Source organism: Nomascus leucogenys, chromosome 17 (assembly GCF_006542625.1).
Source record: "Nomascus leucogenys isolate Asia chromosome 17, Asia_NLE_v1, whole genome shotgun sequence".
NCBI classification, from domain to species: domain Eukaryota; kingdom Metazoa; phylum Chordata; class Mammalia; order Primates; family Hylobatidae; genus Nomascus; species Nomascus leucogenys.
In genome coordinates this window covers 55,673,158-55,687,365 of record NC_044397.1, presented here as the reverse complement: position 1 = coordinate 55,687,365, position 14,208 = coordinate 55,673,158, and the positions used below count along the sequence as shown (strand labels likewise).

The 14,208-nt window shown below is 36.2% G+C and overlaps 2 protein-coding genes and 1 pseudogene across 4 annotated transcripts in view; 1 reads left to right on the top strand and 2 right to left on the bottom strand.

Moving 5' to 3' along the window:
• The window catches only part of VWC2 (von Willebrand factor C domain containing 2), a 164,357-nt gene extending 158,133 nt beyond the window's left edge, over positions 1-6,224 (top strand). For both annotated transcript variants that reach the window (XR_004026354.1, XR_004026353.1), the window contains one exon: positions 5,843-6,224. The gene's annotated coding sequence lies outside the window, so the exon portion shown is untranslated. The remainder of the gene's footprint in view (positions 1-5,842) is intronic.
• ZPBP (zona pellucida binding protein) overlaps positions 5,726-14,208 on the bottom strand; it is a 158,208-nt gene continuing 149,725 nt past the window's right edge. The window contains exon 8 of one of the 2 annotated variants that reach the window (XM_012496730.2): positions 5,726-5,907. In XM_012496730.2, the coding sequence (XP_012352184.1) occupies positions 5,813-5,907 (95 nt within the window). In that variant the 3' untranslated portion in view covers positions 5,726-5,812. The remainder of the gene's footprint in view (positions 5,908-14,208) is intronic. The other variant, XM_003268924.4, reaches the window with a different exon arrangement.
• Positions 10,534-12,752, bottom strand: LOC105737736 (annotated as a pseudogene).

Sequence of the window (14,208 nt, the reverse complement as noted above, 5' to 3'; positions counted from 1 at the left end):
GGATGTATGGAAATGCCTGGATGTCCAGGCAGAGGTGTACTGCAGGGGTGGAGTTCTCATGGAGAACCTCTGCTAAGACAGTGTGGAAGGGAAATGTGAGGTGGGAGCCCCCACATGGAGTCCCCACTGGGGTACTGCCTATCGGAGCTGTGAGAAGAGGGCCACAATCCTCCCAACCCCAGAACGGTAGAACCACCAACAGCTTGCACCATGCACCTGGAAAAGCCACAGAATGCCAGCCTGTAAAAGCAGCCAAAAGGGGAGCTGTACCCTGCAAAGTCACAGGGGTGGAGCTGCCCAAGGCTGTGGGAACCCACCACTTGCATCAGCATGACCTGGATGTGAGACATGGAGTCAAAGGAGATCATTTCAGAGCTTTAAGATTTGGCTGCCCTGCTGGATTTTGGACTTGCATGGGGCTTGCAGCCCCTTCGTTTTTGCCAATCTCTCCCATTAGGAATGGGCGTATTTACCCAAACCTTGTACCCACAGTATCTAGGAAGTAACTAACTTGCTTTTGATTTTACAGGCTCATAGGCAGAAGGGACTTGCCTTGTCTCAGATGAGACTTTGGACTGTGGACTTTTGAGTTAATGCTGAAATGAGTTAAGACTTTGGGGGACTATTGGGAAGGTATGATTGGTTTGGAAATGTGAGGACATGAGATTTGGGAGGGGTCACAAGTGAAATGATATGATTTAGCTGTGTCCCCACCCAAATCTCACCTTGAATTATAATAATCCCCACATATCAAGGGTGGGGCCAGGTGGAGATAATTGAATCATGGAGGCAGTTTCCCCCATACTGTTCTCCTGGTAGTAAGCCTCACAAGATCTGCTGGTTTTACAAATGGGAGTTCCCCTGCTCATGCTCTCTTGCCTGCCACCATGCAAGACGTGACTTTACTCCTCATTTGCCTTGTGCCATGACTGTGAGGCTTCCTCAGCCATGTGGAACTGTGACTCAAACCTCTCCTTTATAAATTACCCAGTCCTGGGCATGTCTTTATTAGCAGTGTGAGAACAGACTAATAAACCATATTATAGTTTTTTTGCTGAAATGTATGAAATATTATAGTCATGAAAATTATGTTAATGAAGTGAATAAAATAGTACGGAAATATATATATCATAATATTAAGGAAAATACTCACTACATATGGTACCTATGGCATGAATAAGAAATTCACACAAAAGTAGGAAATTTACCAAAATGTTAACATTGCTGACATCTAGGTTATGAAACTATAAGTGGTATTTTCCCCTTACTTCTAATCCTCTACTTTACAAATTTCCTGTAATTAATACTGTATCAATTAGAATATTTTTAGCTGCAAGTAAAAGAAAACCTAACTTGCTTAAACAAAAGAAACTTTCTTATTTGACAGAACTAAGAAATAGGAAAACTTTTACACTGTTGGTGGGACTGTAAACTAGTTCAACCATTGTGGAAGTCAGTGTGCAATTCCTCAGGGATCTAGAACTAGAAATACCATTTGACCCACCCATCCCATTACTTGGTATATACCCAAAGGATTATAAATCATGCTGCTATAAAGACACATGCACACGTATGTTTATTGCGCACTATTCACAATAGCAAAGACTTGGAAACAACCCAAATGTCCAACAATGATAGACTGGATTAAGAAAATGTGGCACATATACACCACGGAATACTATGCAGCCACAAAAAAGGATGAGTTCATGTCCTTTGTAGGGACATGGATGAAGCTGGAAACCATCATTCTCAGCAAACTATCGCAAGGACAAAAAACCAAACACTGCATGTTCTCACTCATAGATGGGAATTGAACAATGAGAACACATAGACACAGGAAGGGGAACATCACACACCGGGGCCTGTTGTGGGGTGGGGGGAGGGGGAAGGGATAGCATTAGGAGATATACCTAATGTTAAATGACGAGTTAATGGGTGCAGCACACCAACATGGCACATGTATACATATGTAACAAACCTGCACGTTGTGCACATGTACCCTAAAACTTAAAGTATAATTAAAAAAAAAAGAACTAAGAAGTCTAGTACAGGCTGGGGTTCAGGTACAATAAAGACAGTAATTCAACACCATCATCAATGCCCCAGTTCTTTTCATATCTTCACTGTGTGTCCTCATTGTGGGCTTCATCCTCAAGCTGGTTCACCTCATGGTCACAACAAGGCAGTGGCCAGAAAAGCTATGTGTTGACTGGCTAAAAAGAATCATTCTCTGGAGTAAACAAACTTGGTGCTTTTTTAGGAAGAAGGGGAGAAGTGAATTGATATTGGAGAGATAAACGATGTCTTCTTACTTTGCTGCTATTTTAATTTTTCAAAGTATATTTATTGCTTCCAAGCTTGTGAATGTAATTCATTTCACTGCAGAAAATTTGGAAAACAGAGGGCATAAAAAAAAAAACTCACACATGATCCCATTACATGAAACAACCATTGTTAACATTTTGGTGCATTTGGTTTAAAAATCTATACAATATGGATAACAATTGTACACATGTGTATATAATCTTAATTAATTTGTAAATGTGATTTTTTTTTTTTTTTTTTTTTTTTTGAGACGGAGTCTTGCTCTGTCACCCATGCTGGAGTGCAGTGGCGCAATCTCGGCTCACTGCAAGCTCAGCCTCCCGGGTTCACGCCATTCTCCTGCCTCAGCCTCTCCGAGTAGCTGGGACTACAGGCGCCCGCCACCATGCCCGGCTAATTTTTTGTATTTTTTTAGTAGAGACGGTGTTTCACCGTGGTCTCAATCTCCTGACCTCATGATCCGCCCGCCTTGGCCTCCCAAAGTGCTGGGATTACAAGTGTGAGCCACCGCGCCCGGCCCTGTAAATGTGATTTTAATGGCACAATAATATTCAATCAAATGGAAACAGCATAACTTATTCAACCAATTATATCGTCACTCATTTATATTATTTTCCTTTTCATTATTATATATAATACAGAAATTAATACCATTGGATGTAATATTTCACTTTATTTCTGATTTACTTCTGTAGTAAAATTTCCATTGAGATTACTGGACCAAACATGTTAAGGCTCTTTTACCATATTGCCAAATAAACACACCTTACATATTTATAATAAGAAAAACTTAAATTAATAAAATAAAAACTGGGAATTATATTTGCCCTGGTAACTTCACAGGCTGGTATAATTATCAGATGATATAATTGCTAAAAAAAGTTTTGTGAAAATTTAAGCATTATATAAAAGATATTATTTTGATGCAAATAAATAAAAAACACTTGAAACTGCTTTATGACAATAATCTCTCAGGGATTCATGTATAATTTTTATTGTACACACTGTCATCACTTTAAACAACTTTCAACATTTCACATCCTACCTGTTAATAGAAGCAACTTTTGTCTTAATTACTCAAGTATTTATACTCACAGAACTTTAATGATCTATTCATTAATTTAAAAAATTATTAAGGATATAACTATGTGCTATGAAGAAGGCCATGAAGCTAGGAGTATCCTAGTATAATTGAATGTTGAAGACAAACATAATCAACTAAAATAAATGTGATAAGCGATATAACAAAGAACATTTTACTATGGGACCCAAGAAAAATAAATAATTAATGTTTTCCTTCTTTCTCCTATTTTGTCCTTTGCTTCAATTTATTTATTTATTTATTATTAATATTATTATTTTTTTTTTTTTGAGACAGAGTTTCGCTCTTGTTGCCAACCTGGAGTGCAGTGGCATGATCTCAGCTCACTGCACACTCCGCTTTCCGGTTTCAAGCGATTCTCCTGTCTCAGCCTCCCAAGTAGCTGAGGCTACAGGCATACACCACCACGCTTGGCTAATTTTTGTATTTTTAGTAGAGTCGGGCTTTCACCATGTTGGCCAGAATGGTCTCGAACTCCTGACCTTGTGATCTGCCAGCCTCTGCCTCCCAAAGTGCTGGGATTACAGGCGTGAGCCACCGCGCCCAGCCCTTTGCTTCAATTTCTACAGCTTGTTTCCTTTGCCTGGACTTTACAAGTCTTAACCTTGTTCTGCCTTCAGATATTTGTGTGGTCTCATTCTGGCGTGCCGGTAGCTAAAAATCCATGATTTGCTCTCATCCCACTCCTGTTGTTCATCTCCTCTCATCTGGGGTCACCTATCTTTTAGTGATTGCATTCTGATCCCCAGTACTTAGCACGGGCGTAACAACTCTGCCTCTGCTTTCCCAGGCTGTTAATGGGGCACTGTTCATGCCTCAGAAAAATGCATTGTAAGTTAAATTATTAAAGATTTTCAATATAGGAAAAAAGTAAGCAAACATAAGGAACAAAAAGGAAAGAACATGTATTCTAATCCATTATTTATTATACAATTAAGAAATTTGGAAACTTTAGTAGATTACACTGCTTTTAGAGGTGGAGACGTAGTAGGTCTTTTACTCTTTACAAAATACATGTGTTAGTAATTTTGGGAAGAACAGTAACTCACCCGAACAGTGTAATGTGAATATGTCACTTACTAGAGGAAAGAAGGCACTTGAAAAACGTCTCTAAACCGTATAAAAACAATTACATCATAATGATGAAAACCCAAGGAATTTTTTTAGAAAACATTACCAGGGCTAATAACAAAGTACAGCCACATGTCATTTATCTTCCCTTTGTGTCTGTGTGAGAATTCTAGTTATATTTGTATATAGCATGGAAAAATGAGAGGCTAGTTTACCAACTAGTTCATTTTTAAAAGTCTAACACATCCTAGGTATAGGTGAACTGACATTTGTGCCCAGATCCAGCATGGGGTATGTTTGCCATTTACAAACATTTATGTCTTAAGAGAGGAAATATGAAGAGCAAAACAGTGCATGCTGGAGAGAGAAAGCTGATACAAATATAAATGAAACAATAATTAGAAAAATTGAGAAACTACACATTTTCTAAATTACTCATGTATTTTCCTAGAATTTAAGTCTTTTAATTTTTGATAACATTTCATATTCGAATATAGCATCCCAATGTGAGACAAGGTAAGTATTAGTGATGGTACGAGTAATTAATATCTGTTATATAATATTCATTTTCATAGTGGAAGAAATAAAATAAAGGTTGTGATGATTGTTGATTATTTTTTCTAGAGGGGTTGTCAGGGAAATAAATTGATTTTTCTTTCTTTCTCTCTTTACACTAAGAAAGTTCAACTATTAATTTAGGCACATACAATAATTACTCCATTCTAAAATGCCAAAAAGGTAATTTAAGAGACTTAAAACTGAAAAGTTTAAGATAGTCACACTGAACTATATTAAAAAATCCACAGGGTGGTTGGAACTAGGCCTTATATTAAAGAGGCTAAAAATTGCAATAAGACCCCAGGCTTTAAATATGGCTCTAAACTGTGAAAGGTGAAACTAGAATGAATAAAATCCTATAAATTTAAATCAAAATAAAGAAACAAACTGAAATTAAAGTTGTTATACAAGAATGTGGTGGCCTGGATCTAGTGAACATATAGTAAAGATAAAACAGAATATTTCTGAAAAATCCTGAAAAATCTTTTGGGCTAACCTGATAACAGTATATTTGAAACTATTTTTAAAATGCAGTGATACTAGAAATATTTTAGAATCATATGTAGGTTTGGCATTAATGGATAAAGACTAGAGGATTTTCGCCCTCATAAAGCATTTGGACATACAGTATTTGATTAAAATGATGACACCATTTTCTGTAAAATATGATTAATTTTGGCATAATAATTTATTATGTTAATATTTCAAATATACACTTTGCATTTAATAAACCACTGAATAACTGAAGATAATGGCTTATAAGCACGTTTTTGCTCCATACACCAGGCTGCTATTGCACTGAAGGCAATGAATTCCATCACGGGGGTTATATGATCCAGGGCTGCAGATCACTGTGAAAAAAGAGTAAGTTAATAAGTAGTATTTTCCTAATACACATAATATAAAATTTCCAATCTCAATTCTTTTAAGTGTATAGTTCAGTAGTATTAAGCATATTCACATTGTCGTGCAACAAATCTACAGAACTTTTTCATCTTGCAAAACCACAACTCTATACCCATTTCCCTGTTTCCCCAGCTGTTGGCAACCACCATTCTACCTTTGGTTTCTATGAGTTTCACTAATCTACATACCTCATGTAAGTGGAATCATATACTGAAAGTTTTAACTATTTACTCTGAGATTCCTGTAAGGAGCATGCAACCTGGATCCCTCGCATGCATGCACAGTTGACAATAGGGTTGGTACTCCTATGACAATCTAATGCCATTGATGATCTGACAGGAAGCAGAGCTCAGGCCATAATGCTCACTTGCCCACCACTCACCTTCTGTTTTACAGTCTGGTTCCTAACAGGCCATGAACCAGTACTGTTCCCTGGCCTGGGGGTTGGGGACGTCTGCTTTAAGTTATATAGCAGAAGCCACAAGAGGTCAACACTACAGGAGGAACCAAATGTGCTTCACACATGGCCATAATAACTGTATTTTAGGTAGAAAGAGACTGCATTTTTTTCTAATAATCTCCTGATTTCAAGTCCTATTTCTACCACTTGCTAAATGTGCAATTTTGAAAATATTAATCTAATTTAATTCAGTTTGATCATCCCTAATATGAGGATAATGAAATCATGAATTTGATTAAATGATGACATCTACTACTGCATGACAGAACAGAAAGAAACCAAGGTCAGATACCATCTCTGCCACAGATTATCTTTGGTATCTTAGGTAAAACAGTCAAGTCTCTTAGTTCCACTATCCTTATTTTGCAAAACAGGTGCAATACAATAATAACCAATTTCATAACATTAATGTATAAAAAAATCACACAGTGTATCATATGCACTCAATAAATGCTTAACTTTATGCACTCGGGAACACTGCCTCTACCAACCTGTTCTATTATGGATAAGGGGATGGATATCAGGTGGTGCCATCAAGCCTCATAATTGGGCTGGGGTCTTTGATTATTCTGTTTTTTTTTTTTCCTATTGCAAATGTGGTTGCTCAAGGATCTCAGAATATGTTAATAGCACATCTGTGGCATGTCTATTATGGGCCATCAAAGAAAATTCTTTTTCTAGTATCATGATTCAATGATACAAGTTAATATTTGGATCTAGTTCATACTATATTTTTAATTTCATATCATTTACTTTTAAAATGTATTTTTCCAAATTGGGAAATATTTTACCATTTTTTTAGAGGAAATATTTGCCATTCTATGTTCCAAACAGTTCCTCAGTTTTAATAGGTGTTTTATTTGGGAGAATAATGTTTCAGATGGAAAAAAGTTTAATTAAACAAAGTAAATTTATTTCCTCCAGTAATAACAACAGTATTTGAATTGGTAATGTACACAGTAAGCTTCCAATGATGTTTCTCAAATGTGTGTTGATTATGGTACATTTTCTCTTAAAACACACCTTAATATTTATTGAAGAACAAATATGGAAATGTTGAGCAAAGATACCAAAAGTGTTAAATCATTACACATGCAGAGGAGAAATCTGCATGCAGTCTTTACACATATGCTTTATATTGATTATCAAAAATAGAAATGACACTGGCATAAAATCATCTAAATACAAGCTTAAATAAATATGACTTTCTAGTTACTATTCTTAGAATTAATAAACCCTCATAGTATGATATGTGTAACATCATATAGTTCCTATGTGTAGCACTCCTTCCTAGTATACATACTAAAATATTTTTTCTCTGTTAAGTAGAACTGGGGAAAAATGTTAAAATGTTATTTAAATTTAAAATACAAAATTAGCCAACTCTTTGAATAAAGAGACAAAGAAGGATTTGTGACTAATCAGTATTGACACAAAAAACAAGATAAAGTACAAAAAGTTATGAACTTTGGATAGGAAATAAGTTCTTAAAAAGGAAAATGCACTAACCATAATGTAAAACATTTAATACTAAAATTAAGAAATTAATTTTAAAAATCATAAAAGTAACGACTGTGTAAAATAAAACTGTGGAAAGACTCTCCAAGCAAGATGGACTCTCTGTGGCTAACAGAGATGCTTTAAATTTGAAAAGAGAAGTAGGCATTCATAGTTAGGTGAGAGGCTGGTAAGTGGTCACATACTTTGTGTTTCTCTGAAGAAAATATAGCCTTTGACAACAAACTTTCTGCCTGTACAACTCCAAGCTGGAGTATCTCCTATAACCAAAGACTGAACATTCCATAACTTACCATCTGAAAATCTTCAATGAAAAGGGATTTGTGGTCTCAAACTTGTAGGCAACCCAATCACTCTGTTGCCTCATCCAATCAGGGCTTGGCTACATCAACTAACTGGAACCGAACAAGTTTGAATCCCTCCTTTTCATGAACAGACATGATTGGGAACATGGGTAGGAACTTTATGAAAGCCAAACCCTCTCTTTGTTCTCTGCAGTGCACCTTCATTTATACCAAAGGCTGTGTCTCCCAATTCTATCCATTGCTTCTCAGAAAATATAAGCTTTCCTTTTGGCCTTTGCAGATCTCATGGTCTTTTGTTAACGATAGTCAAGGAATAAAATTCGGAAAAAAATTGCAACTATATAATCAACTGAAGAATATTATTCAGAATAAATAATTAACTCATATAAATCAATTAGAAAAACAAATAAAAACTAATTTAAAAGTAGGCACCAAGGAGAAAATACAAATGGTCAACTAATGGCTTTTTTTGTTGAGCCAACAAAAGAGTACTCAAATTAGATCTAGGAAATCCAGATAGACATCAGAATGTAATACATTGAGAGTGAGATGCAAGAACTTCCAGTGAACTAGGAAGCTCCAGGCCATCATTCCCCCATGAAAACATTAAATAAGTAACTACAGACTGGCTAAAATAACTTTACAAGAGCTATGGAAACCAGCCATAGGTCTACAGCAATTAAGTTCTGAATCCAAAAAAAAAAAAAAGCCATGTTTGAAATGCTTAAAAAAAAATTGTGGTATTTTTACTCACCACTGTCCCACCTCCTTCCCAATGCAGCTCTGGAAGGTTCCATCCTACACAACTGAGAGAACAGAGCAGACTAAATTTATGACCTTCTGACCTGTATGAGAGTCCCATGCCTGTGGGATTGGTTTGTGCTGGGTGCAGTTCCTGAAAACCACAAGGAGACAACAAAGGGGAACATAGGTGGGGCAAGAGATTCCTGAAAAATATAACGTAACATGTAAAGCCCAGAGAAGCAACAGGAGTGAGCCTCTTAGAGAAATTAAGACATCTGAAAGCAGCCATGTATACAGAGGATTCAGAAAAAAAGCACATGCTCACGACCAAGCATAAGAAAAGATGTTCCACATCACTAAGCATAAGAGAAAAACAAATCAAAGCTACAGTGAGATATCAGCTCACAACCATTAGCACAGACACTATTAAAAAAACAGAAAATACATATTGGTCATGATGTGGAGAAACTGAAATCATACTTGGTGGAAATGTAAAATGGTGAAGCTACTATGAAAAACAATAGAGAGCTTCCTCAAAAAATTAAAAATAGAATTACCATGTGATCAGTTAATCCTGCTTTTGGGTATATATCCAAAAGTATTGAAAGCAGGATCTCTAGGAAGTACTGCATATCCATCCACCCATGTCCATTGTCACATTATTCACAATAGCCAAGATGTGGAAGCAACTCAAATTTTCACTGAAAGATAGAAAAAGTGTTAGATCTGATAAATTCAGCAAAGTAGTAGGATACAAAATTGATACACAAACATCAGTTCTGTTTGTGTACATTAACAATAAACAATCCAAAAGGGAAATTAGGAAAATAGTTCCATTTAAAATACAATCAAATAATATTTAGGCATAAACTCAACCAAGGTGGTAGAATAATGTATGCTATAAATTACCAAAAATTGTTGAAATAAATTCAAGAAGACACAAATAAATAGAAAGACATACCATGTTCATGGGTTGGAACACAATATTAAGGTGTTAACACTACACAAGTTATTGATTCAATACAATCTCTATCAAAATCCCAATAACTTTTTTTTGTGAAAAACAAAAATCCTTCTCAAGGGACTCCAAATAGCCAAAATATTGAAAAAGAAAAACAAAGTTGAAAGTCTCACATTTCCTGATTTTAAAACTTACTACAAAGCTGCAATAATTAAAACAGTGTGGTGCTGCCAAAAAGACAGACACACAGACTAATGGAACAGAATAGAAAGCCCAGTAATAAATCCTTGCATTTATAAATCAGTGGACAAATGATTTTCACAAAGGATGCCAAGATCATTCAATGGGGAAAGAACAATTTTTTTCAACCAATGGTATGGGGAAAACTGGATATACACAGACAACTAAATGAAGTTGTACTCTAGACCACATACAAAAATTAACTCAAAATGAATCAAGGACTTAAGAGCTAAAACTGTAGAACATTTAGAAAATTACACTGGGGAAAAGCTTCAGCATACTGGATTTTACAACGGTTTCTTTTTTTTTTTTTTTGGTATACTTTTGTATAATACACAACCTTTTAAACATTACTGCTAATATCTGAATTTTTGTGTTTGTGCTTCAGTCCCTCTGAGTCATTGGTCTTCCTTTGGTTCCCGTTTGTATTTTTCACATTGTGTGTTTCATAGCAGTGCACATAAAATTTTTTGGATTGTTGCTGCTGTACTGCTCACTTCCATTCCTTAGATGTAAGCAACCTGCAAGTTTTACTTGAATATTCCTCTTCCCTCTATGACTTCTGCTTATTTCCTTTTTTGGTAGATACTGTGTATCATCTACATCTTCTTCAGATATTTTTCTCTGCTCTTCATGTTTTTCGAATATCTTTTCACTTAGTCCCTTGGATATTCTGACTCCTGAAAACTTTTTAGCTTTAGATTTGTCTAAAAACTTCTGGTATTTAGCAATATTCTCATCTAGAGCTTTAATAATGACTTTGGTGTGATTTTTCCATATGTTCTTCCTCAGATTCCTAGTAAGACTCTTCATCATCTCTTGCTTCTGCTCCTCTTCTTCAATAGAAAAGCTCTCAAGCTCTTTCTCAGATATGACATATCCACAGGAACCAGGTCATCCCCAGAAGACTGAGGCACCACATTGAGTTTGCCAAAGTTTTGCTGAACCCATGCACAAGAATTGGTTGCATCTCTGAGTTAGCATCCAGTGACTATTCTCTTCTTTTTCTTTTTCAATCACAGATTCTGTCACTTCATCTACAGTTTTGGTATTCCTTCTGCCACTTCCTCTTCTGGATTGTTCTGGGTTGCTTCTGTGTCAACTTCCACAGACTAGGAGGGTGAAAGCTGGGGGGCCACAGGTGACTCTCCATTAAGCAGCTTGACAAAGAAAGGAATCCAGCCCTCTCAGCCAGTCATTGAGGATTATCCACCCACAGTCAGTAAGTCAGTAAGTTACTCCACCGTTTAGTAACTTCCCAGTCCAGAAAGTTAGCTTCTCAATAAAGTCCTCAGCATTCTCCCAAGAATTAATCTTTTATGTCTTACTGATATATTCTGGCTCTACTTGTTCAAGTACAACATCAATGCAGTCTTCAGGGGTCTTAATTTTTCCTACTTAACTCCTTTTAGCACAATGTCTGTCTTCAAGTCCTCAGAAGAGTAAACCAAACCTGGACAGTCAATGAAGCATAACCAACATATCAAGGTAATGTATTTCCAGATATTTCATCTACAATGGGGACCACATTGCAAACTTTCTTGGAACACTATGTTTATATCACAGAGCTCTTGCCAACATTTAGATAGCCAATGAACCCAACACTCATCTGTTTCTTGTCAGTGTACAACTTTCCAAACTGCCACAGAAGCTGAATAAATGCTCCTTTGCGAAAGGGGTCAGTAAGACTTGCATGGAAAGCAAGTGTTGGCTAATCCAAGGAGAGGACAGCAACCCACCATTTTGTTGCCCAGGTTGGAACAAGGTCACATTTGATATGTACAAATGTAAGGTGTTCCCAGGGTTTATTCTTTTTCAAGTATGGCTCAAGGCTCAATGTGAGGGGAATGGGTACCCACTGGATCTCTAGCATCAGCAACCAGAACTACAACATCTGGTGAATCTATAACCCTGGAGAGCTCACCCTGTATTCCTTTGGACTGTCCCTTTTTACATATCTCTTCTTGTGCTTCATTTATCCCACCAGTGTCTTCAGTTACTGAATCATGATCTTTTATAGAAACTGGTCATAGCTCTCAGTGGACATTTCAGCATTTTCTATTAAAGACTGCATATCACTTGCAAATAAATTTGGTTGCTTCCTTTGTGACATAGGGCCAAATGTAGTTTTAAAACTTTCAGTGTCAGGAACTTTCAGTATCAGGAATGTGCACCTTTGAGTTGAGGCTGGATTCAATTTTAGAGAAGAGACATTGGTAACTTGCTTTGTTTCATGACAACTGTGCATGAATCCTTCATAACTGTATCCACTTCCTCTTGAAGTTTTTGTAATCATGACTGCTTAATCACATGTACATTTTCAAACTATTTGATATTTGGCTGTACTTTTGCCACTGTGCCAGAAGCCACCTTTGATTGATATTCCAGGAGCTTAATGATCTTACCACAACTGTTCTTGTATTTCTTTTGCCTGTGCATATTCAGGCCTGAGACTGTGGCCTGGTCCCTCATGTTTTGACCTCCTGCTTCCTGCCCTCAGTCTGGGTTTGTGCTGGCATTGAAGAGGTTGACGGTGCACTGTCCTTTTGTGGGCTTTACCATCTTGGCGATGAGATGGGAACTGAAGTGCTAAGTCCAGCTTATATTGGGTAAATGAGTTCAGAACTTCCCAGGCCTGGCTGAAGTGACCTGTTTAATTACAGCTTCAATCTCAGTGTTGTTATTGGTCTCCTCAGGTGTTAGATTTTTTCATAGTTCAATCTTGGTAGGCTGTATGTGTCTAGGAATGTCTTCTAGGTTTTCCAATTTATTGGCATATAGTTGCTCCTAGAAGCCTCTGATGATCCTTTGAATTTCCATGGCAGCAGACACAATGTCTACTTTTTAATCTGATTTTATTTATTTTCATTTATTTTATCTTCTTTTTTTCTTAGTCTGACTAAAGCTTTGTTGATTTTATCTTTTTTAAAAATAACTTTTCATTTCATTGATTTTTGTATTTTTTTTATTTCAATTTCATTTATTTCTGCTCTGATCTTTATTTCTTCTACTAATTTGGGGTTTGGTTTGCCCTTGTTTTTCCAGTTCTTTAAGATGTATCAATAGGTTGCTAATTTGAAGTTTTTCTGCTTTTGTTGATGTAGGTGCCTATTGCAATAAACTTTCCTGTACTGCTTTCACTGTATCCCATAGGTTTAGGTACATCATGCTTCCATTTTCATTTGTTTCAAGACATTTTAAAATTTCCTTCTTAATTTCTTCATTGAGCCACTGGTCATTCAGGAGCATATTGTTTAATTTCCAGGTGTTCATATAGTTTCAAAATTCCTCTTGTTATTCATTTCTAGTTTTATTCCACTGTGGTCAGAGAAGATACCTGATATAATTTCAATTTTTTGACTTTTTAAATATTTGATTTGTGGTCTAACATATGGCCTATTTTTGAGGAGTATCCATGAGCTGAGGAGAAGAATGTGTATTCTGCAACTGTGGGATGAAATGTTCTGTGAATATGGCTATTAGGTTCATTTGTTCTATAGTGGAGATTAAGCCTGATATTTCTTTGTTGATTTTCTGTCTGGATAATTTGTCCAATGCTGCACTGAAAGTAGGGTGTTAAAGTCTCCAGCTATTATTGTATAGGGGTCTCTCTCTTTAGCACTAATAATATGTGCTTTATATATCTGGATGCTTCTGTGTTAGATTTACATATACTAAGAATTGTTATATCCTCTTGCTGAATTCTTTATTCAATGACCTTGTCTCTTTTTATACCTTTTGTCTTGAAATCTATTTTTTTTTTCTGATATAAGTATAGCTACTCCTGCTCTTTTCTGGTTTTGCATGGAACTTTTTTTAACCCTTTATTTTTCAGCCTATGTGTGTATCTGTCTGGGTGTAGTGTGTTTCATGTAGGCAACAGATTGTTGGGTCTTGTGTTTTTATCCATTCAGCTCTCTATGTCTCTTTATTGGAGAGTTTATTGCATTTATATTCCATGTTATTACTCATAAGGAATTACTTTTGCCATTTTGTCACTTGTTTTCTGGTTGTTTTG